The sequence below is a fragment of the Pieris rapae genome, chromosome 11 (genome assembly GCF_905147795.1).
Source record: "Pieris rapae chromosome 11, ilPieRapa1.1, whole genome shotgun sequence".
NCBI lineage: Eukaryota > Metazoa > Arthropoda > Insecta > Lepidoptera > Pieridae > Pieris > Pieris rapae.
The window spans coordinates 9643868-9668544 of record NC_059519.1 but is presented as its reverse complement, the minus strand read 5'-3'; the positions used below and the strand labels follow the sequence as shown (position 1 = coordinate 9668544).

At 33.6% G+C, this 24677-nt stretch overlaps 1 protein-coding gene across 6 annotated transcripts; it reads left to right on the top strand.

Annotated features, from left to right (window-relative positions):
• Positions 1-222: 222 nt before the first annotated feature.
• LOC111001366 (tubulin polyglutamylase TTLL5) lies at positions 223-24653 on the top strand. 6 transcript variants are annotated; one of them, XM_045630197.1, is made up of 17 exons: positions 223-373; positions 684-725; positions 9692-10269; positions 10796-10929; positions 11701-11918; positions 12480-12693; positions 13391-13647; positions 14081-14280; positions 14945-15017; positions 15300-15444; positions 16434-16632; positions 17673-17826; positions 18635-18781; positions 19672-19828; positions 21345-21511; positions 21717-21902; positions 22290-24653. In XM_045630197.1, the coding sequence occupies exons 3-17, from the start codon at positions 9747-9749 to the stop codon at positions 22450-22452; spliced, it is 2937 nt and encodes a 978-aa protein (XP_045486153.1). In that variant the 5' UTR covers positions 223-373; positions 684-725; positions 9692-9746; the 3' UTR covers positions 22453-24653. The 6 variants fall into 6 exon arrangements, with proteins under 6 accessions (XP_045486153.1, XP_045486149.1, XP_045486150.1 ...); XM_045630193.1 differs by having other exon boundaries at positions 684-784; positions 19672-19822; XM_045630194.1 differs by having other exon boundaries at positions 684-784; positions 21360-21511.
• The last annotated feature ends 24 nt before the right edge of the window (positions 24654-24677 follow it).

Sequence of the window (24677 nt, the reverse complement as noted above, 5' to 3'; positions counted from 1 at the left end):
GTTGTTATTTTTAATGCTTTACTTGATGCGAAATTAAGAATATAAATAACATATTTTTTCAGTGCAGTGCAGTTTCAATAGAATTTAATAATAAATGGATTACTTCCTTCTTCCTACTCGTGAAATCTGAATAACTGAAATTTTTTAACTAAAAAATCTGTTAATAAGGTATAACCTGTGGAAAAAGAATAATATGACAGCACTGGTTGAAACGTCATTGTCATTTTACTATGAAAAAATTTAAATTATGGAGCTATCAAAATTATATGTGAATATTTTTATGTAAAATTTATTTTATTAATACAAAAAGAAATGTGAAATTAACAGTAAAAGTTTCCTGCACATCGTGGGCCGTTTAATTTACGTAGCAAGCGTAAGTCTATCCAATTTGATAGCTTAAGTAGTATCAGAGTTTATTATTGTTTAAAAACAGATGGTAAGTGTACCGCATGAAAGTTATTGATTTTTTTCATGTATTTCAAAGAACTGCATTATTGATACATACATGCAACATAATAAACAAAATAATAATAAATGGTTATAAGTAGGTATTTTCTCATATCAATAATGATTTAAACATAGCTCTTATTTCCGTCTGCATTTTTAAATTATTACGACTTATACTTAATTCATATTTTATCTTTTTAAAATATTTATGTAATTATATATTTATGTCCTTAAAGTCCACCATGGATCCAGAAGACGAAATGAAGCTACAAAAAAAGGTACCTGATGATTTACCTAAAATACATACAAAATGCAACAGCAACCGTCCACACACCAGGTTAATTATAAGAGAAATTATTTATGTATTTATTATTCATACGCTTGAGTTCCAAAGTTATCATAATTTTACATAAATTTCATAAATATTTTTTTATTTTGAATACTCTAAAGAATAGGATTTTGATTGGATGAATCAAAATTCCTTAATACTTTTAATAAAGTAAAAAGATATGTTAGCCACACCAAATATAAAAGGAGTTTAAAGGTCTGACTGGGACTGAAACCATTCAACACTGATTCATATTGCACCAAATGCCACATGCTTTTCACATATCTATCAAAGCACTCAATCAGACTTTAAATGTATAATGAAGAAAACTCCTGAATTTGGGATTTTATATTTCAATACTTCAATTCATGTGTAAAGTTGATACAGAGTCAAACAAATGTGATTTTCAAAGACCAATCTATTTAGCATATAAATTATATGATACATGCCAACAGAAGATACTGATGATTAACTAATAGGTACAAACTTTGGAATTCAATTTCATATCATAAATACCCACAATATTTCATTAGCTTGTCAACATATACTGAAAATAATTCATATACATAACATATAATGCAACTTAGAATATTGATTACTTTCTTCTTTTTCTTCGTTCTTAAAGTCTTAAAAAATTCGTCTTTCGTATGAAACCACTGAAATGAAATCACTGTTAACATTTAAAGTAACAACATTAGTTAACATTGTCAATGTGACCACGCACGCTGTAAAGCACGCGAAATGTCGGGAAAAATTTTAAATGATTTAAAATAATTGTTAGTTTATAATACATAGCTTCAATCTGTTGAAAACGCGTTTTCTTGAAGTAACAATGTTTTTAAAATTACCTCAAGTCTCAAATCATTTGGCTGAATTTACAATTTGCATTAATAATAAATTATATATAAATTTAATAGTGAAGGCGAGTAATGAATAACGCATAGCTTCAGTGTGCCATTGCCGAAGAAACGCATTGTTGGGGATTAGTAGGCACATCGGACTAAATAATGATTTAGTGGATTTCATAGCTACCACTGTCCAAAGCTAAGTAAACTCAAAAAGTTAAAAGGCCGGCAACGCATTCGCGAACCCTCTGGCATTTAGAGTGTTCGTGGCGGCGGTATCACTTAACATCAGGTGAGCCTCCTGCCCGTTTGCCCCCTGTTCTATAAAAAAACTCATAGCCTTACGTACTATTTGTCTGCAAGTGTCCGCCATTGTTTTTTTTTTATTATTAATTTTTTTAATGTTAGCGCGAAGCCAGCTGTTTCGTACTTCGTAACACAGTAAGCAGTCATTATGAGTGTTCACTCGTGCGCGGTCGTGCGTATCTCTGCGCTCAAATCGTGATATGATTCGCAAGTGACTTAATAATGGGAAAATTATTGTGAGTAATTTTTAAATATTTTACGTATATATTTGTGATTAATTGTCAAATATAGCGTCAAGACATTATTACATACCTGTATTGTTATAACGGAATCGTTTAAATGACCGATGCGTAATTTACGTCGCAAATGAATTAAGTTTTTGATGTTTTTTTGTGCGTTTATGCACAAAATCTAAACAAGTTAAATAAAAAATATACTGTGTTTAAAACATTGTCCTTAATACTTTTTCTAATACTTCTACATACATTATTGTTTCGCTTAAGTTATTAATGATATAGTCATTTAGGGCCTAATATACTTAGGAAAAAGTCAATTGAAGCTGGTTTCGAATGCACGATCTCAGAGTTGGAATTCTAACGCTAACCACTTGTCTAACTCTATAATTTATTTTAATTATTAACATTTTTGAGGTGAGATAAAATTTTTTACAAATTGTAAATTTCAACTGCATAGCAAAAACACGCCACCCTCTGATATTTTTAGTCTTATAATAAATTAAATTACAAACATATATATAGGAAGGAGTGGTCGCAAGGATATTATAGATACAGTTTTTTATGTAAATTGTTTGAAATACAACAGTTATTGTGTTGCAATAACCCTTGCCAACACAAAAATCATTTTCGATATATCCCTTGTAAACGACTTATGATAAATATACTCCTGAAAACACTTCAATCAGCCTGCACTTGTATCCAAATATCTGCACGCGACTTTCAACGTTAAAAGTTCTAAAGAAACGCGAAACCATAAGGAAATTATTACCTTAATAATTTATAAATAAATAACTTTTGTTAACTTTTATAAAGCGATATTTTCCTTCCATTATATGTATAATATGTCTTAAACATGAGTGGGCACTGAAGGTGTAAGATAACACTCGATTCACATACATATATATATATCGTGTACTATTCTAGTATATGTGTATTATACATACACAACGTTTTAACTGAGCCACAGAAACGTAGAGAGAATCGTTTAAAAAAAATCAGTGGCGCTACAACCTCTTTGGGTCTTGGCCTCAGATTTTAGAATCTGTTTCATGATCATTTTTAAATCTAATAGGCAGGTGGTCAAGTGGTTTAGGATCTAAGACATGTCTCCTCACGATGATATCCTTCATCGTTCGAGCAAACGTTAATTACCATTGGTGCACAGCCGGGATCGAACCTACGCCTCAGGTATGAGAGTCGCACGCTGAAGCCTCTAATGTCTGTGGCTGTAAGTGGCTTCAGCAAGTTTCTTTTCAAGAGCAGTGTTGGTCTAGTGACTAGAGCAACACTGCTCTTTAAATAATCGTTTATAATTAATAATTATAAATTATTGATTGTTTAATAAATATAAATATATTTATTTCGGGTATATGTTGTGTCCCCCTACCCTGTATATATTGTGTATCAGTAAAGAAGATCTTGAGTATGAATCTTTCAATAGCCCTTTAAAACGCGAAATAACATCCACTTTTGTTTCACATTGCATATTAGGGCATTTCACTCCCTTGCATGACGTGCTATCACAAATTGAGGGTTCACAATCCCCTTGTAATATCGATGAGTTGACACACGTTGTCCAGGAAACGCTGTTTTTCTCATTTAATAATAAAAGTTAATGTTCTTTCACAATCAAAGTTTTTTATACCGCCTTTTGGTATACGTTTGTCGAATAATATGTACGTCGTACGTACGTCGTCGTACGTATAAGTTATTTAAACTGTGGTATTGTTTTTGGCTTGCCCGTTTTCAACACTAATTTACGTAAAAGTTGTCAACCAAGCTTTGGTCACATTACCATTAAAGCACGATCACGATTTTTAAATTAAATTTAAAAATCTTGAGAAATTTAAAACGATATTTAAATTCAAGTTTTACAGCTAACCGCCGCGCCGTCTTGAATTGTACTTTCACCTTAATGGTTCGATTTACAGTAAAGTTTTAAGTGCGTAAAGTTGTGATGTTTAGATTGTAATGTGCAGCCATATTATAATCTATTTTTCGGCTTTTTAGATTAAGAATAACTTTATTTCTCATAAGAATAGCATATTAATTTACTGAGAAACAATATATAAAATAAGATTAATAATTAAAGCGCACAGATGTACGTATATAAAATTACAAAACAAAACAGCAACGAAAATGTTTTTTAAATAAATAATTAATTCGATCAGTTAAAAGCAAAACATAGATGTTCGGATGGGATTTTTTCCTAGATGTGGCATTGATGACTTTAAGGATTCGTACTCTCTTTTCTTCTGGACCCTAAGTCGAATTGTTTCTGAATTGTAGGTACTAAGCTGGTTTGATATAAGCTGGCGATGTAAATTAGTAGTACAAATTTACAATAAACTTTTATACCATGATAATATCTATGTGATATTGTTGGAATTGGATATTTAAATAATGCGTATTTGGGTTTTGTATTTGTATTTCATGGAAATTTTAAAGTCCAATTTAATTAACAAAGGAGACATGTTATTGCAGCCGATTTATTGTTAACAACTTTATAATATATGTATCTAAACTAGCAATTCTTGCAAAATATTTTTAGCGCGCATTTTAGCTAACGTCAACTATATTATTTGCGATATAATTTAGCCAAAATGGCGATGGTATTTGTAACTAATAAATAATTCAACCGTCTTGCAACTACGTAGAATAAATAATACACCTAAATATGTGTCCAAGAATATAGAAGAATATAAATATTAATTTAAAAACATCAAAAACATAAATATAAACTATTAATCGTAATATAAATACGTAAGTTTTAGGGCTTTTTCAACTTTCGTTTGAATTGTGTTTCACGAAGTTGTTCGAAATTAATTTATCAATCTAAGTAGTTGTAGTTAAAAGTTTCTAAGTGTATGTTCTCGTGCCATGATCGAGGTGAGTAATGCACGAAAATATAGCCACACGCCAAAGTTGGGTTGATGATTCGACGAAAGATGCGTGTACACTTACGTAATAATAATTTTAATAGTGGTGATTTGATTCGAGACATATCTTTCATGATATCCTTATTGACATACAGGGGATGTACTATGTTGTAACTTTGATACGTTACTTAGGCTATGTACCTTTATTAGAGGGAATATATATAGTATGGGAAGTATTCGTTTACCATGTTGGGATAAAAGAAATGTATTTGACAATTATATGACTATTCAATAATAGTATATCTTCAATCCATTAATTATAATTAATCACACAGACATTGTAATTATATGTATTTTATCTATAAATTTAAAAAAACAGTTTCAACGAGGTTCAGTGAATTTTAAAATTTTATGGTAATTTGATAATCTAATTATAGGCAAGTAGGTGAGGCAGTTACCTTCAACGTAAGAGCGAAAGTTTATTGCGCATAGAAAGAAGATAAATTGGTGCACAGCCCCGGATCGAAACTATGACATCAGGGATGAGAGGCGCGCATATAAGCGACCACTGCCTTTTTAATTTAACAATAGTAGGACCTACTAATATGATAGCTATTGCATAGATTTTATGGCGGTCTTTGAGCGCGGCGACCGAATCAAGAAATTCCGTAACGAAAAATAACCTAACACTGATCGGTGACGTAGCAAGCGCGGCCGGTACAGCCGGTACCCGTGAGAGTGAGACGGACTATATATGGGTCTCGAGTGTGGTAGATAGATTGAATTAATATCAAAGATAAAACTTGCATTAATATCAGAGATAAAATACTGCATAAAAATAAATAAATGTTTGCATCAATTGCTAAAAAATGCTATGCAATAGCTTTACCGCGGCAGTCCCCTAGTGTCACACGTATTTTTTTATATACATAAATACAGAATAGTGTACAATCATTCTTACGATACAATTCTCTGAACTATCGCCGAATGTAATGGCTCACGAGTCACGACATCCTCTCACTAGACCAAATTTAGATTTACGGTTGTCGAATACGTAATCGAAATTGCAAAATAAGCAATAAGAATACTTATGAAGTAATTGTTCCGGTGTAGAATGTTTTGTATTGGACACTACTTTGGTGACCATTCTGCTCTTGGCCCTGCAAGACAGTTCATACAAGTAGTTTGATAGAGTGGTCTGTGCCTTTTAATTATTAAATTCTTATTCTTTTTTTACAACTGAAGCGCAAACTAGCTGCTGTGGTCTCTGGCAGGACGACCAGTGCTGTGGAACACTCTGCTCCTCAGCATAACGCTGACCCGGGGTCAATTACAGACACAGCACACACGCAAATACTTGAAACATACATTTTTTTAAAGAACATGTTCTTTAAAAAGTATTTTTAAGTTTTTTTAAACCAATTCGACTTAGGGTTCTTCAAAAAAAGAGCGTACCAATTCCTAAAAGGTCGCCAACGCACTCGCGAGCCCTCTGGCATCGAGAGTGTCCATGTCCATGGGCGGCGGTATCACTTCACATCACGTAAGCCACCGTTTGCCCCTGTTCTATAAAAAAATGTTTTCATCGTTGTTAATTTTTGTGTTTCTGTGTGTGTGTTTTGTTAGCTGTAAATGTTGTCTAAATAAAGCAAGTTTAAATTATCTCGCAAGCAGAGTCGTGTGAAAGCTCATGGACCATTAAGCTGATTAGCTCGGCATGTAATTTAGCGATAACTCGACGCGTGCTAAATGCACTGGTACTTTAGGTTTATTTTGAAAATACCAGACGTTTCCTTTATCACGGTAACCCATTTCTTCATTTCGCCTCCGTTCAGACTACGCTGTGGTTTGTACAATGCAAATGGGTTCCGAAATCTGTGAATCACATGAAATACGTTTGCCCTATGTGATGGTTCTATATTTAGGATAATTTATGTTTGTATAAATAAACAGTAAAAGAGTTTGATTATATATATATACAGTGAAAATCTATTATAACGATACAGAATTACTCATATTTGGTCGTAAAACCGATAGTCGTAACATCGGATGTTGTTATTAAAGAACATAATACAATAGAATTCAGCCGGGACCTTTGATTTTGGTCTATATCGGGTATATTGATCTAAACGATTTTGACTGTATTTGTATGTAACATTCGTAAAAGCACTAATTACTAAAAATGAATTGTCAATTTTGATTATATGAGCGGTTTAATACGTGCTATATTTTACACGTATCACCTCGAATTCCGTCGTATAACCAGCGTTTTTAAGGCTGTTTTTGCGCACCACTATGTGGAAGCACCCACTGAAGTATATCCGAACGAAATAAAATTGTAATATATAAGTGTCTCATACAAAAAACGACCGCATAAATTCTTAATACTGATAGCGTACGTCAAAAATGTATTCGATTTCGACGATTAAAGCCAACCTTTTCTGTAAGTTTTAACTACAAATATTATTTATTTGATAAGGGACATTTTATTATAGTAACTAGATAAAGACGGACGGGTACGTTCCGTAAAATGTTTAACAAATAGAATAGAAGCCGTTATCAAGGTCTCAGTCTTTTTATGGGAACAAACACGGTATCTTTAGTCCACGTTGTGAATCTGAATAAACCGCGAAGAGTTTATTTTTATTTTATCCCATGCAGTGTTCTTATAGCGGCACAGTTAAAGATAAACATTGAACGCTTCGGCAAATTATTTTTGGGTTTAGACTTTTTCTACTTACGTATACTGTTATTCTAAATAAGCTTATAATAATGTCTAATGTCTGAGTCATCAGTCTCGAAGTTTATTAATAAAAATCTTTTAACTCTATTTTGTACACGGGGCACCTGATGTGAAATGATTTAAAATGATGGCTCGTCTTGTCGGCTTTTTAAGAATTGGTTAGCTCTTTTCTGGATGGACAGGAACCAGAAGGTTGATGACACACTTATTTTAAAATTTATTAAAAGAACAGTTGCAAACCGAGGTGCAGACCCATAGTGGTTACACTATTGGAGTAGTTCAAATCAAAACAGTACTTTCGTAAGTACTATGTTATTAAACTGAATTACGTAGTTAACCCTTAAAGGTAAAGATTCTTAAAAGGTCGACAGCGCAATGGCGAGCCTCCTGGCAGTGCGAGTGTCCATTGATGTTGGTGTCCACTAAATTAGGCAGGTTTGAATCGCAAATTAATATAATAAAAGGGGTTTAAAGTAATTAAGATTGTATATTCGTAGTTGATTTATATTTTTCTCCACATTTTGGTCACTTTGAATTCATTCAACGGAGTGCGGTCATATGTGTCATTGTGAATGAATGTGGTGACCATGGCTATATATAAACACAATCGATCTGTTGTACATATATGGATTATAGACATGCTTCGGTGCCTTAGATTCTGTGTTTGAATGGGGACAAAAGCTTTAAAAACTTGTCTATGGCATAATAGCCTGAAAGGATATTCGTGTCACGTGATCCGAAAATCGGAATTGATAAGAAAATATGTCGGTAATGAACAGATGGTTTAGCGTTAACGACTTCGGCTAGCGAGTTACTGCAATCTATTTCAGTAAAATTGTGAGATTATAGAATACTAGCCAGGTTGCTTTTAGTAGGACCAGGGCAAAGGGTAGGAGGCTCATCAGATGATAAGTGATGCCGCCGCCCGTAAACACACACTGCCAGTTAACGGTATGAAGATTCGCCAACCAATTAAACAAACTGAACCATAACAAAAGAACCGATTCTTAAAAGATAACTTGGTTAGCAAAGCGCCACTCACACGAGCAATACAAATAATTAACGAAATTTCTATTGAGGTAGACCTATTTGTTTGTACACTGGCTGAGTTCACAAGAGTTGCTTGCTATATTGTTAGTTATAAGATTAAGGAATATGAATATATTTTTTTTTTATGTAGGATAATTTGTATGGGTATTATTTTGGCGTTCTTCAATTAGTTGTAACTGTTTAGGTAGAATAATGTAGTGGAATAAATAAATAAAAACTTAACACCAGATGAGCCTTCGCCCATTTTCCCGTTCTTTACAATACTTAATCAAACAATTATATTTTTTTATAGAACAGGGTGCAAACGGGCAGGAGGCTCACCTGATGTTAAGTGATACCGCCGCCCATGGACACTCGATGCTAGATGGCTCGCGAGTGCGTTGCCGGCCTTTTAAGAATTTTTAATACGGCAAAAAACTTGAATATTTTATGTAACAGCTGGTGGCACGGTTTCAATCTATTTCCTTCGACAAGTGTCGATCAATACGGTCAAGGTAGCGGACAGATACATAAACACGCTGCAATTGCTTTTAATCACAGCTGATTGAACAATTTTTAATTCTTAATCCTTTACACGTACCATTAACAATACAATAGTGGCTTTTTAACTAGCTTTTTATCTACTTTATCTTCTTCTTTATCACCATCATTTTATTTCAGTCGGGGATTTGGTTAGTTATAGTTAGCCATAATAGCAGCTGCCGCTGCTAACATTGTCTTCATTGATAACATTTGTTTATATAATTACTGCGTCAAAATTAACCAAGTCATGCATGGTATTGTTATGAACCATTAGCGCTTCGAACAACCAACAAAATCTTACAATATCAAATCAAAAACACTCATTTTACTTACAGTCCACATGTATCACCAGAAACCTCAAATCCGTCTACATCAAAAGAAAATCCAGAAATGAACAATGACGACGATTCATCGAATGGCAAAGAAACAGAAAAAGAAGGGTCCCTATCCGACTGGGTGTCGGGTGGTCCCGTGGGATCGAAAGCGGCCGTGCTAGTCTTCCGATCATGTGTCCTCGCCTCCAGAACACCCTCCATGGAATCCACAACAAAAACAGTCGGCAATAATACAGGCACAACGATACTCCTCAATAAAGCCAAGAATATGGCGAAAAGACTCGTAGCCGAACCGCATTCTTTCAGCGTCCGACCAAAAACAATAATGCACGATGTGATGGAGACATTTGGTAATAACACAAAGTATATGGGCCAAGCGTATGTGGTGAAACATGTTAGTGAAGCGGAAATTCCAATAACAGAGTCTGTAGAAGAGCAAGGTCATGAAGCAGTCGAACATAAGAGAGATATAGATGATGTACTTAATGATCTCAGCAAGATAACCCTAAAGAAGCATTTGAACATAGAAAATACGACAGCTAATATTAAACCGCCCGAACCTCCACCTGTAACCAAAGGTGAGTTTAATTCTTGACTTAACTTCTGGACTTGATGTTCCATAATCCCTAAAGCAGAAGGTGTCCACAAAGAGTCCTCATCGCGTTCGGTATTAAGCCTTGTATTTCATCTCTCAGTCTTATCGAGTCTATTTGCAGTATATTTGCCTCATCTGCCTGGGATGGTAATGCTTCAGATTTTCTTGCGGGTTCCAATCAAACGCCTGCTAGGGAATATGATCAGCATCCCTTAGGGGTGTGTGGCCTATCCATATCAATTTGCGTAGCTTGATTTGCTGGCTAATCGAGGTTTCTCGGCAGTGCTACCAAAGAACTCAAACATTTTTCTGAACCGGAAATAACCTCACAACTTTGTGAGTTCAATTCTGGTTCAGATTTTTTTGTAGAATACAAAAATTAATTTATAGTTAAGGGTTTATTGGAAGGGTAACATTAATCTTAGTAATATATTGCATGTTCATGAAGATATAAAAGTGATAGATATTTTTTGTCAAATATATCATAAATGGGTTTAATATAATTTCAGATGCCAAAGATGAAAAGAAAGGAAAGAAAAACAAAGGTAAAGGAAAAAAGAAAAATATACAAAGGACTGTCTCGCCGAGTATTGATAGTGACGATTCGGAACAATTGCTAGTCAAAGAAGTAGATAGTATTAAGGTGTGTAAGTCGTATTGTTTCTTACTAAATAAAAAACTCTGAGTCAATACCAAGATCTTCTTGTGTATAAAATGCGCCTACAAGTGTTGAAGATGTGTATGTATTCTCTTATACGATTCATTTAGCTATTCCGTACTCCGACTTCGGGGAGATGATCAACAATTGCACATGCGCACTAGTAGCAATATTCTTAAGAACATGTTTTATATAAATGTCTAGAATTTAATGAAATAAATATTAAAAGCTAACATTATATACAACAAGTAACAAATATGGTTCAAACATATTATATATTTTATCTTTGGACATTGATTATCAAAAACAGCTACAAAAATGTTCAAACAAGAAAAAATCAATAAAATTTATGAAATACCTAAGTTGGCTGTCGTGTGATGGTGTGAAAGTGAGGGTATGTGAGTGGTGTGTGTGTGGGCAGTGCTTATGATGCAGGTGATTTGGCTAGGTATGAATATTCTTGATACTCCTGTAATCATATTCCGCGATAGCTTGAACAAGATAAGGTTTTATTTTATTTATTTGTGTGTTTTAATGGAATTTAAAAAAGCGAATGTTTAAGTGTCGTCAAAATATGGCGAAAAAGTAGGTATTTAAAATGATAAACTTATTATTCATATAGATAAACAAGTTATGCATCAAAAAAGAAGTTAGGTTAATTGTAAATTGACATTTACCACCAGTTCGCATGTCAAGGGAAAGCAGAACTTTCCGCGACTCTACCTAATCTCTTATCATATCATAATCCCATTTCAGGTATTAGAAAGTAGTCATATGCCGGCCAGAATTCTTAAGATCACCTACAAATTAGTTAATACTGAGACCAAACTGCTGCACCGATTACTCCAAGCTCATGGTCTCCAAGAAGCCTGTCCTGACGCAAAAGAGTTTAACCTGCTTTGGGCAGGTCTGCATCCTAAGCCTGATGTGCTGAGGTCACTATCAGCGTATCAGAGAGTCAATCATTTTCCTAGGTAAGATTGAATTGGTTTTAGTCAATATAGATCCTAAATCTTTAAGATTAGGGTTCATGAGTAACATTAAAAATATTGCTTATGTTACAAAAAAAACTATAGATTTAAACACACACACACACACACACATATAGAACAGAAATACAAACACAATCACTTTTATCAAACATGGTTGAAGTGTTAATCAAAAGTGATGAAGCAACACTGATATTCAGTGGATCCATACATTATTGGAGTGATAGCTGACTATATAGTTTGACTGATACTGAACAAAAAAAAGTGTTGTACAAAGTACACATGACAGAAGTGAAACTTCTTTGTAAATTAATTATTACTAAGGTAAAAACCCCAATCATGGACCAGTATATGATCACTCCATGTATTTGTATATCTATTTACACACTGTATACGACATACGTGCTAATGATAATATGAAAAAATAAAAAATATATAGTGGAAACACTACAATTAAAATATGAAATGTTCTTTATATAGTTGTTTTTTAGTAAAGATTAAGACTACCCACAAGAGTCCGATACTAATGTATGTATGCACCCTTAGGTCGTACGAACTAACACGCAAAGACAAATTGTTTAAAAACATAGAGAAAATGCAATACTTCCGAGGCTTAAAACACTTTGATTTCATCCCCACAACATTCCTGATGCCGGCTGAATATAAAGAACTGTGTACCACACATTATAGGACCAAGGGTCCGTGGATTGTTAAACCTGCCGCCTCCAGTAGGGGCAGGGGAATTTATATAGTTAATACGGTAAGAATTTTTAACATTAACTCCTTAATGTATTTAAATCTACAGGTACCGGCAAATATTTTGAACAAAAGTCCTTGCGTGCGTAGATGTGATTTTTAGGTATTTTTAGGTCCCCCACTCCCTTGTTTAATGCTGAAGAAGTTTGCGGGTACTTGTACCTGTATATATCAAAGTTTTAGATTTAGGAAAAGATTCACTAGTGACTAGACTAACCGTTAATTTAAAATTTGTATTTTATTTTGCACAAACTTGAGAGTTATCCCTATAAAAAATTGAAATAGATAAAAAAGTACTGGACCGATTTAAAAAATTCTTTGACCATTTAAATGCTACATTATCACTGATTAATATAGGCTATTTCAATTGCAAGAAAAAAATAAGAATCCATACTACAACTGGAATAATGTTATTAATAAAAAGAAATCTTTCATCGCATGCGCTGCAAAAACTATTGATGCTAGAAAAAAAAATCCACAATATTAAAGAACATATCTACAAAAATGTCGGCCGTGCGAAACCGATTTAATCGCTGCATTGTTGTTACTATACGCACAAATCAACTTGGCACCTGATTTGACGAGATGTTTGGAAAATCAACAAACCAATTTGTTTGGTTTTTTATTGTGGGCATTTCACCCGTTCCCTATACACACAGACAACGCATACATTCGGGTTATAATATAATTTTTCCCATCAGCCAGAACAAATACCGAAAGGCGAGAACGTAGTAGTAGCAAAGTACGTGGACAAACCGCTTCTGATTGGTGGACACAAATGTGACCTACGCTTATACGTGTGCGTTACGTCCATAGACCCGTTGTTAATTTATCTGTATGAGGAAGGCCTGGTGCGATTCGCCACTGTCAAATACGATAAGACGAACAAGAATCTGTGGAACCCGTGCATGCATCTGTGCAATTATAGTATCAATAAATATCATACGGATTATATCAAGTAAGTTTTTTATATATAATTCTACTGTACGTGTATATAACTGAACTTTTAAACGGCTGGACCGATTTGAATGAATTTGTATACGTTTGGGTGGCGCCCTTGATGGTTTTATTTTTGAGTTTGGCTAACAAAGAATTTTGCGTAGGAATCTCAATGAAATGCGATAGTGAAATACATGAATTGTTAACTACTTAACTAAATTTTTAGTTTATACAGTGTACGATTTATAAAATATTGTTTTTCCCTTGGTTTCACGTAAAACTCTCTCAAAATTTTGTGCGCCTTTTCCGCTCAGACCACGACGTATGGGTATACGTAAAGACTTGTTTGAAATTTCCATCTTTTCCAATCATCCAAATTTCAAAGAAGTTGGTGATCAGTCTTTTGTCTGACACGCCTTCGGTTTCTATATCATATACATATATCATTTCAGATGTGACGATCCAAATGCGGGCAACATTGGCCACAAATGGACGCTGTCAGCCCTATTGCGCCATTTGCGTAAGCAAGGACGGAACACAGCTGCGTTAATGGCCGCTATTGAAGATCTGGTCGTCAAATCCATTCTGTCTTCAGCCCAGACTATTACTGCCGCCGCTAGAGTTTTTGTGCCTAATCTTTTTAATTGTTTTGGTAAGTCACTTATGTATGAGAGTACTTTTTACTTATTTCCGCCCTCCTCCTATCGTCAGCAAAAGTAAGCAAAGCTCTCGAAAATAATAGTACATAAACGTATTAATTTATTGAAGTTTCAAGTTGTTTTCAAGCATAGACAATGTGAGGGTAATACGTAAAAAAGTAAATAATTCCCCCTCCCCCCTCCTTGTACTACGTAATATTTGAACGGCTCTACGCGTTTAATAATGATTTTTCACTTTACAACCAGTTACCAGAATTATTTCCGAACCATTTCTCTCAAATGTCGGCAACACATTCGGCATTGTAGGTTTTTTTTAACAGAACAGGGGGCAAACGGAGGAAGACACTATTAAAACCAGGGGCTTGCGCTGTCGGGAATTAGTACCCTCTTTTCTTAAAAGACCGTCTAAGGCAAATCAGTTCGGGAATATTTCAGTGGACAACTGCCCTGTAAAACGAGCAGGGGGTACATCGGTGCAGTTTATTCAATCGTTCTGCTCATTTGCCTTCTGTCCCATTAAATAAAGCATTTTCGCAAGCTTATTCACCTACCGCTAATAATTATTGGGTATTGAGTGTTTAACGTACAATCATATGAAACAAGACAACAATCTAAGTTATAACAGAATTTTATTAAAAATTAAAACATTTCTTTCAGAACTATTTGGCTACGATATTTTAATAGATGACATGCTTAAGCCATGGCTGTTAGAAATTAATTTATCGCCGAGGTAAGTTTTTCTTTTTGAATCTACGAAATTATAAATAATTATGCTTCTCATAATTTAAATAACATCATCACGCTTTGTTTACTAGCATGCGTGGAATCTTCCAGTATCTTCGTGTATTTTCGTTTATTTTTGTTTATCCTTGTTTATTTTCGAGTATTTTCGTTTATTTCGGTTATTTTCGTTTATCTTTCTTTTATTTCAAAAATCTTTTCTACGTCTATAGTAACCATGGCTTGGAATGCGCCATGCATTACAATCTATTAAATCCTATTTTGTTTTCAGCTTGGCCTGCGAAAGTCCTTTAGATGCCCGAGTGAAATCTGCCCTTTTGGCAGATACACTGACCCTAGTAGGATTACCAGCAGTGCCTATGAGCAGGCATGAGCAATCGCCGCAGAACAACTCTCTCAAGATGAGAATCGGAGCGGTATATAGCTTTTTATAAATACTTTTTATCGTATCACGATATTTAAATAACAATATTAATTTTACAAAGAAAAATTTATTTATTAGCGAAATTCGTTAAATTCAAGAAGCATTCAGTTATTTCATACCATCGAGACGTCACTATTAAAATATATAAAAATATTTTCGTATTACATGTATCTTATTTAAAAAACTCTAAATAGTGAGAATTCTTTTAATTTCTGTTTAAATCAATAAATATATAATGGAAGATTATATTAACTTTAGGAATTCAGCCACCAATTCAAAATTGGGTTTATTTAAGTATGAATAAACCCAATTTAAGTATAATATATTTGCGATATTTTGAATATTTATTTTCGAAAAAAAAACTATTTTTATAATAACCATATTACATAAGTCTTAGTAAGATTTATTAAAATTCTTACGTAACAAGAATCTAAGTTAATTTTAAAGTTAAATGACCTATAATTAAGGTTTAAATCAGTACAATTCATTATTGTGAATGTGATCTGTGGTTGCATTGTGATTAAAAGTAAGACCGATGCCTTGAACCTGCTTCGTTTAATTTAAGCTTAAGATGTTATTTATAATGTTCAAAGGAATCTTTAAATACTGTACGATAATTATTCATCTTTTGTACTCGGAACTTGACGCCAATGACGTCCATATAGATGGCGAGACTATTTCTTTGACATATATAAAACATTTATCGTTATATTATAATCAATTGCTTCTAATCATACAAAATTACTAGAGTTTTGTATGATTATAACAGCTTGGCTGAGAACTTTAACATATAGGAAACTAAGCACATTTTGGTGCGAATTCGCTAGTTTGTGACAGGCCTAATTGTATACTTGACATCGTGCACACACTGGCTCACACACAAACTCTCAAGCACACACACATGCGCACATACACACACAAACACGCACAATTTAATTTAATTGCGTGATACCAGGAATGTAAGGTCGCGTTTATTTACAGTGTCGCCGTGTCCACTCAGCAGAAAACGTATTCGTACGCGGCAAACCTCAAACCCAGACAGAGAAAGGAATCGCCAACCTCTTAACGGGCGAAGAATTGCGCATAGTACGAGCTGTTAGGGCCCAATACGCCCGGCGTGGGGGTTTCGTCAGAATATTCCCTAGTCAGAACTCTTGGCAGAAGTATTCGCAGTATTTGGGTAAGGTTTCATTGTCCTGGTTTTAATATAACACGATAATTTTTCAATGTAAAGCAATCATTACTATAATCAAGTTCACATTTCTCAGTATTGCTAAAGTTCTCATCTCTCTTCTCTTCACGGTTACACAGAAAGGAAGGAAATAGAACTGTAGTCTATGAGCTGAATATAAATATTTTCGATTGTATTTGCATCTTTATTTACTTATTTTACTATGCAAAATGTTTGACGGTAATTGAAAAATATTTGTATCTACCCTCAATTTTTTTATGTTAACAAAAACTTCGTGTTAACATTGTTGAATATGCTCCTTTAATAATTATCTTGTGAAGAATAATTGAGTTGTTTATTTAATTGATGCTTAACTGACACATATTAGTTAAAGATTAAGGGTCTGAGATCTGATGTCTGTTTCACAATGTCCGGATAAGTTCCAAATAAGCTATTTATTACTTATTGGTAGGATGAACACTATTGTTCCGTTTCACGACTATCAGATAGCGCTATACGTCATGAAACGCGAAGTATCTTATTTGGAACTTTTATCTTTCGAATAATTTATGTGTTGCTAGCTGCTACATTGCTATTTGGTACCTACTTTATCCATACATTGTAAAACAGGCCCTAAGTATGAGATGATTTCTATTATTTGGAAGTATTGTTGTACGATCATAGGTATTGTTTTATCATAAAGATATATAAGTGTAGAACGAAACGAAAGTAATACATTAAAACAACCAGAGAGAAGAAAAACAAAGTTTTATATAAAAATAAAAAGACACAAAATTTCTTTTTCTCCATATTTTTAAACAAATAAAGTTGGTCACTCAAATACTAAATATCACAATGTAGGTATAAGACAATTGTCAAATTTAAAATGTATTCTTAACAGTAGTAGCGCCATCCATTTGTAAGCCTATAAAGTTTTCAGCCTTCCAACACGCATAATATCTATCTATTTACCCACATTATAAAACATAGTCTGGATTTTGGTGTTTGTTGCTATGGTTACCAATTTTGATATCTACCGGTCGTTTCAGATCCTGTAACCGGTATCCCGATATGTTCTACGTCCCTAAACAATAACATCCCGTATACAGTTGTTCACAATTACAACTTGTTGGTACATTCCCACGTGTTGCCGCATTTCCAACACGCCCAAGCTGCTACTAGCCTTACGGACACACCGCAGAGGTAGATATTATTACATAGTACCGGGATGGAGCTTTGCTCGGTATTTTTTTTTTTTAAATTGTGTTTTTTGGAAATTATATTTAAGTACGAATTACATACTAATAAAATGATGAAATATGAACAGTATAGAATATATATGCTGAATTGCTTTAGTGTTGTTGTGTCGTTAAAGCAGTTTAAACAAAAAATAGTATTATTATTCGCCGATAGATGTCAGGAAGATTTTCAGTTTAAAGTGGTGTTTGAGTAGTCCCACTACTCAAACACCACCTTTTTGTTATTTTATATCATTTATTCCTTTAGCTAGATCGATTTATCGCCCCCGAAACCCCCCGTATACTAAATTTCATGAAAATCGTTGGAGCCAATCCCGAGATTCCAATTATATATATATATATATATACAAGAATTGCTCGTTTAACGATATAAGATAAGATATATTGTCTATGGTTTAAATTGTTTTAATGCGCCTGTAAATTTAAATTTTGATTCTAAAAGTTTTTCTCATTACCTGAATACTTTTCTTTATGAATCCATAGTCTGTGGTTGAGATTTAAAAACGAAACTGTCAAAATTCCATACGTTTTTGACACACGGGTGTCGCACTTGACCACCTCTAGAACTACTCGGAGACTTGTTAGAATATATTATTTTGCTATAATAATGTGTTGAATAGAAAAGAATTGGTTTTACATACAAGATTAACTGACCTACTACTCTAGGACAAAACGTTCATTATAAATATATAAATTATTATAAGCTATTTTTATAGTAATACCTCTGTCAAACAATACTAATTTTTTTTTAGATTAAAACGTTACGAGGCTGTATGCATCGCGGGTGCGGCGCCGGCAGTTCAGATAAACTCCCCTGGTGAGGCGACCGCGCCTCCAAGGGACGCTAAAAGAGCCAAAGAACTCATCAAGGCCCAACTCACTGACGGAATGAAGTTGACGTAAGTATTTTTAATATAGTTTTATTAAATACCCTCATCTTTTTAGTTGAATTAAAAGTGTCATACGGTTCGTACGTCTTTTTATACATATAATTTCTTAACATATTATTTTGCCGCTAAGACACTCGCGAGGCCTCTGGCATTGAGTGTCCACGGGCGATATCACTTAATCAAATGAGCATTCTGCCTGTTTGCCCTTGTAGAAAAAATATGATCCTTCGAGACGGATAACGCAGCTATTTTCCGATATTTCACGGACAGTATGAAGTGAGTTGGAAGGATTTTTGTGTGATCGCTATTTCATTATAATTCTAATGTGATTTTAAGCTATAAACGTAAATGAAGTACATTATATATATATCGCAGCCAACTAGTCTAATTAGCGGTTCAATCAACAGCCTAGTCTGTTAACTAAACTGAACTAAAAAAGGTTACTATACTATTTAATAAATATCAATTCTTATTGTGATCATTTTAACTCCCAGAAATAGGGTTCCTAAAAGAGTGAACCGTTGTGACTACCAAAATCGTTGTAGCTTCGCCCCGAGAGAATTAGAGCAAGCTCTCTTCAACATTAAATTATTTTATTTCCTTTGAGTACCGTGGTTTGATTAGTATAATATATTTGACTCAGGAACCAGTACCATCGGGTAACCATTTATGAGGGGGTATCGGCAAATATTGTTAAAGCTGTGGGGTATAAATGACGTCTTGACCAAACTACTTTGGTCTTAACTTCTAATCTCTGTTTCGTGACTTAACGCCGTCGACTATTGAGTTACGGTATTTTCTACTACGAGCAAGTGTTGGGAAAACACCGTTGGTGCACGTTCGTGGTTGTACGTTGCGTACGTCGTTACAACGTCCTTTAGGTGATTTTTTTGTTTCAGTATGGGTGAAGGCCGTCGTGCTTTCGGCCTATATCTGACCCACGTCCTCAAGCGCATATCGTCTCCGAGCAACGAAATGGCGGTGCAACACGCAGCCCTGATCCTCCGATTCCTCAGACGAGCTTCGGCCTCTCTGCGAATGCCCTATAATGTAAAGGTGACGATATATACGCATGCCGCTTTACTAACCACGCCCTGGTTCTGAATCCTACATTCAGAAGTGACTCAGCGTCAACGATGCTAAAAAGACATTTTGGCTGAGTGTCATTTCTGGATGTCTCTCTAAATACCAATCGTTTTTGCTGCGAATAATTGAGAAGAAAAACATTTTCCTAAATTCTATTATTATGCTATTTTTTTTAAATATGTGGCTGGAACTAAAATTGGTCGACATTCAATATTATTGTTACAAAGACAAGTTGACTACACTAGAACGCTGTACGACAAGGACGGAGCAATGTGCGAGAAAGAGATAGATAGTACGTCGTTCTAGAATTCGCTATTCAGTAGCACTGCTGCTTAGAGGGTTCTCGAACACTGTTCTATATATATATATATATATATATATATATATATATATAGTGTTCGAGAAGTCTCTAGGCAGGATTCTAGAATATACATACATATATACGTGAGTACTATGTATGATGTGATACTTAATAAATAATAAAGATCGAAAAATTTGTCACAAATATAAAACCTTTGATGATTTGAACTAGTGCAAAACAGCCATAACATATACGTGGTAGCCACAAAAATATACGTTTAAAAATGTGAAACTAAGACTGGTAATTACGATTAGTATTTTAGATATAGAGCCCGGGGCATACGCCGCTTGACTCTATTCATAAGAAGTCGACCTAATCGCAACGTTTGAAAGTAGTTTTCTCTCTTTTTATCGCGTGTAATCACTATTTGACAGAAAGAGACGAAAAATTACTTAAGCCTGCAATTAGTTTGATTTAGTTTTTAGGAATAAATACGAATGCTTTTCTAACCTAGTGCACTGCAAATCGAAAATAATTTATATTTTATTAATGTGGTACATAGATTATTTCTTAGAAATTCTAGATATTTTTGATTGCACAAAAAATGCATGTTTTTAATTTGAAGTGGGTTTAAAGCTATTAATAGTTTAGATTTTGTAATATTATAATCGTCTTGCCTCTTCGTTCCATCGATTCGTTCTTTTATTAAAGCATTCTCTTTTGAGAACTAACGAACTGTGGAATAGAGTGCGAGGTATGACCTCCATCTATTAAAGCTTAGTGTGTACTTCTCTTTCAAAGGCCGGCAACGCACCCACAAAAAATGGTCAAGGACTGACAGTGCTTTCTTTGTTCTTTTTTTGAAGTGAAACTTCTTTCATGAGCGTAATATTTTTACGGAACGTCACGAATATGTGCAGCGTTTTTGTCGAAGCTCGATTGGAAGAGAAGTTACATTAATACATAGTAGTTTAGTAGTTACATATTAGAACTTTAGATGGCAATTCTGTCGCATAACGCAGATAAATGCAGATTTTTTATTTATTTATACTATCATTAGCACGTATACGTGCTACGCTGCTTTGTACGATCGATAATAATTGTAAAGATATTTTTAGAGACGTAGCGCAAATAGTTATAAATAGATAGTTAGTTTAATAAATAGTAATCCATGACCACGGTCAGGGTCCCCCTGCGAAGATGTGCGACAAGGACAGATGTGCGATCATCGCGAAACAGCTCAACGATTTCCTGTACATGTACTATCGGGAGACGGATTTATATACAGACAGCAACGACAGAGATGGATGCGTGTCGAATATACATTTCGCACATTTCTTGTATGCCGCTAGGTATGATTCTGAAATTTTACGCGATTTAAGAATGTTTTATTCAGTGTTGCCATATATAAATTTAGCCATGATGTGAATTAAATACTCCTTTTTTGCAATCGGTCAATACAAACACTACTAAATATTTGTCAATACAAAAATAATGCTTAAAATAAACAAAATTAAAAATACCGTTTTTTATACAGTTTTTCTGTATTTTTTGTAGTGAGGCCGATTTAGAGGACGTATTACTTTTGGTCCTTCGATCGGATAATTGGGTGGCGACGTTCTTGGGTGATACTAGAAGTGCATTATGCGTTGACGCGCCACCCGCGAGATTGGCGCATACAAGCAAACATACATTATTGAAGCATCTGGCTGCGGTCGCTCCTATCAATTGTAGAAAATACAGGTATTAAATTAATTAACTATTATTAATGAAAATTCATGTAATATTTACTTAATTATGTTGTTCAAATATTTAATTCATTTATACACATTTCTAGGAAAACCTATAATATGTTCAAACCCGTTTATTTTTTTTTCTACAGTTAAACCGTTTTTGATATTTTGAAACTGATTCTTGGTCATATTTTTCTAATTTGATCATATTAAAAACAATAAGCTATACTTTTGACTTATTTTTTAATTACTTAATTTGACGAATTTAATGTATGTATAAAGAAAAAAGTTAGTACTTTTTTTTATCAAGACACAAAAACACAACAAATCAAATGTAAGTTGTTTCAATGCCATCTAGTGGTAGTATCATCCAACCATAAAATAAATTATTTCTCAGACCTACCATGGACTCGATGAGTCGTTCGGAGTCGTCCAGCGTCGCTCAAGAGTCGGACTCGTCCCCTCCTCCACCTCCATACACCACTTCGGACATCGTACTTAAAGAGTCGCTGAAGGAAGAGAAGCCGCTCAAAGTGGCACTTAAGTACGCGAGATCATAGCAATATTAATTAATAAGTTTCAAAAATAATCAGATTTTTGTTTTTAACTTTAAAAGTGAACGTAAAAAATAAATCTAGTTACCACATACCAAAAAGTACTTACTAATACATCGAAATAGATACACTGCACTAATGTTACCATAGACTAAAAAAACGGAATAGATAAATGAGGGTATTCTAATTTATTTATCTTTTCGTTTTAAATTAACTCCATTTATTTCACATCGTTATATTTGCTTCACGCTTACGATGCCTACAAATTTATCTATTCCTAGAACATATTTGTAGTTAGTTCAATGTGAGGGTACACCGATTACAACTAGGTTTAGGTAATAATAAAATCTATTTTTTCATTAATGCCATTATGCGCTTTTGTAAAAAAAATATAGATAACAAGTAGACATTTCACAATGCTTCGAAAATCATATTTTTACACTAAAATCTAGATTAAGACATTTATATTTCCTTTTTCAAGTAATTCCTGTCAATAATAGACAATTCGATAATAGACCTTCGCAAAAAAAATAAAGTCCAAATCACCGTGATTCATTTCGACCACATCACATTGCGGCCCTACTGTAATTACAGTAGATTGCTGATGTTTGTAAAAACCGCTACATTCTCTTGTCAAGATATAAAATCCTTAAAAGAAGTTGTCCTCTTATGTTTACATTCAAAACAACAAATTACTCACCTACTGATATTACCGTAGATTTGATTAGAAAAACAGATAAATTATCCTTCCGAGATTTTTATTATTTTATTTTAAAATTATAATATAAAAATACTGATTTATTAAGAAGAATTAAGAATTTTAGTTTGGAAATTATAGATATATGTTTCATATTACGCAAGCAGCTTCTACGCTTTTCAGGTTGCCATTAATTAGTACAATTTAATATTAAAATAAGTACCTGGCAAAAAGGTGCTATATAACAAGAACCATTCGTATTGTCTACGAGTGGTTCTTAGCCGGGCGTTTACTGTGGAAGTTAATAAATTGTCGTTTAGTAGACTGAGCTAAGTGTCTCTCTCTTATGAACACGTTTACATGTTAGAGTGAGATGATTTTCAGTTCTAGAACATATTTTAAAGCGAGATGACTATGTGTTCTAGAACATAAATTAGAGTGAGATGACTGTGTTTCAGAACGTATGTTAGAGTGAGATGGCTATGTGTTTCACATTTTACGTCAAAGGGTAAGCCAGTTTGACGTATTGTACTTAACATAAAATAGTTTCAAATTTAAAAAATAATTCTTAAATGTTCGATTCATTCATATTTGTAAAAAGAAATTTCATCGTTATTATTATTATTAAAGATGCTAGTCGTGTTTACGCTTGGATTAATCTCAAGAAATATTTATTTAAATTCATATTTTATTGCATAAATGATATTGTATTAACACTTACAAACTGTGGAATAAAGTTTTTGTTGCCATGATTACGAACAGGCGAAATCAGGGTCATGACAGGTCATTAACCCCATCCGAGACGTATAAAACAGCTGATTATTTAAATCGTTATTTCTTACTAATACGTGATATGCTTTATATATTATTATCAAACTGAAAGTACAGAAAATATGATAAAAACATTCTGTTATCCATAATGATAGTAACCATGGCAACAAATATCGTACTTTAAGTTAAAGTAACACAAATAAGTAACAACATTTCAAATATATTGTATTTTTTTAAAGAGTAAACAGAAAACAAACTCGATTGTAAAATGTTAAATCTTTGTCAGCCATAGATAATATGAAACTGTCACTATAAAAAATAAATTTACACAGGCTATTATAATAACTAAACTGCATTGCTTTTTCGTCTCTTTTTCTCAAATTGTGCCTTCGCTGCTATGAGAAGAGAGAGATTAGTACTTCAATGTAATTATTGATATTTATTGAATATTTTATTATTATTTTACACGCATTTTGGAATTGAAATTAATTTAATAAGAATTTAGTTTCCTGTCACATAATTATTTATTAAACCAGTTTAATTACATGGCTTGAAGTGCATTTATCTCTTTCCGTCAGATTGTAGTCACGCTGTAATGAAAAGGGACAGATGAGTTAATCTGATTTTTACTAATACAGTTAGATTCGAAATCTTTTATAGCCTTGCTTCAATACCATTTGTGATTATTATCAGTTAATTGATCTGCTCTGCAATACATTATTAAAAGTTTTAAGTGATATTTTTGTTTTATTTTTATTATTCC

Coding starts and splice junctions, on each gene's coding strand:
- LOC111001366 (XM_045630192.1), top strand. CDS start 690: ATGGATCCAGAAGACGAAATGAAGCTACAAAAAAAGGTACCTGATGAT. Junction 785..9,691: donor AGCAACCGTCCACACACCAG/GTTAATTATAAG, acceptor TTTTACTTACAG/TCCACATGTATCACCAGAAA. Junction 10,270..10,795: donor ACCTCCACCTGTAACCAAAG/GTGAGTTTAATT, acceptor ATATAATTTCAG/ATGCCAAAGATGAAAAGAAA.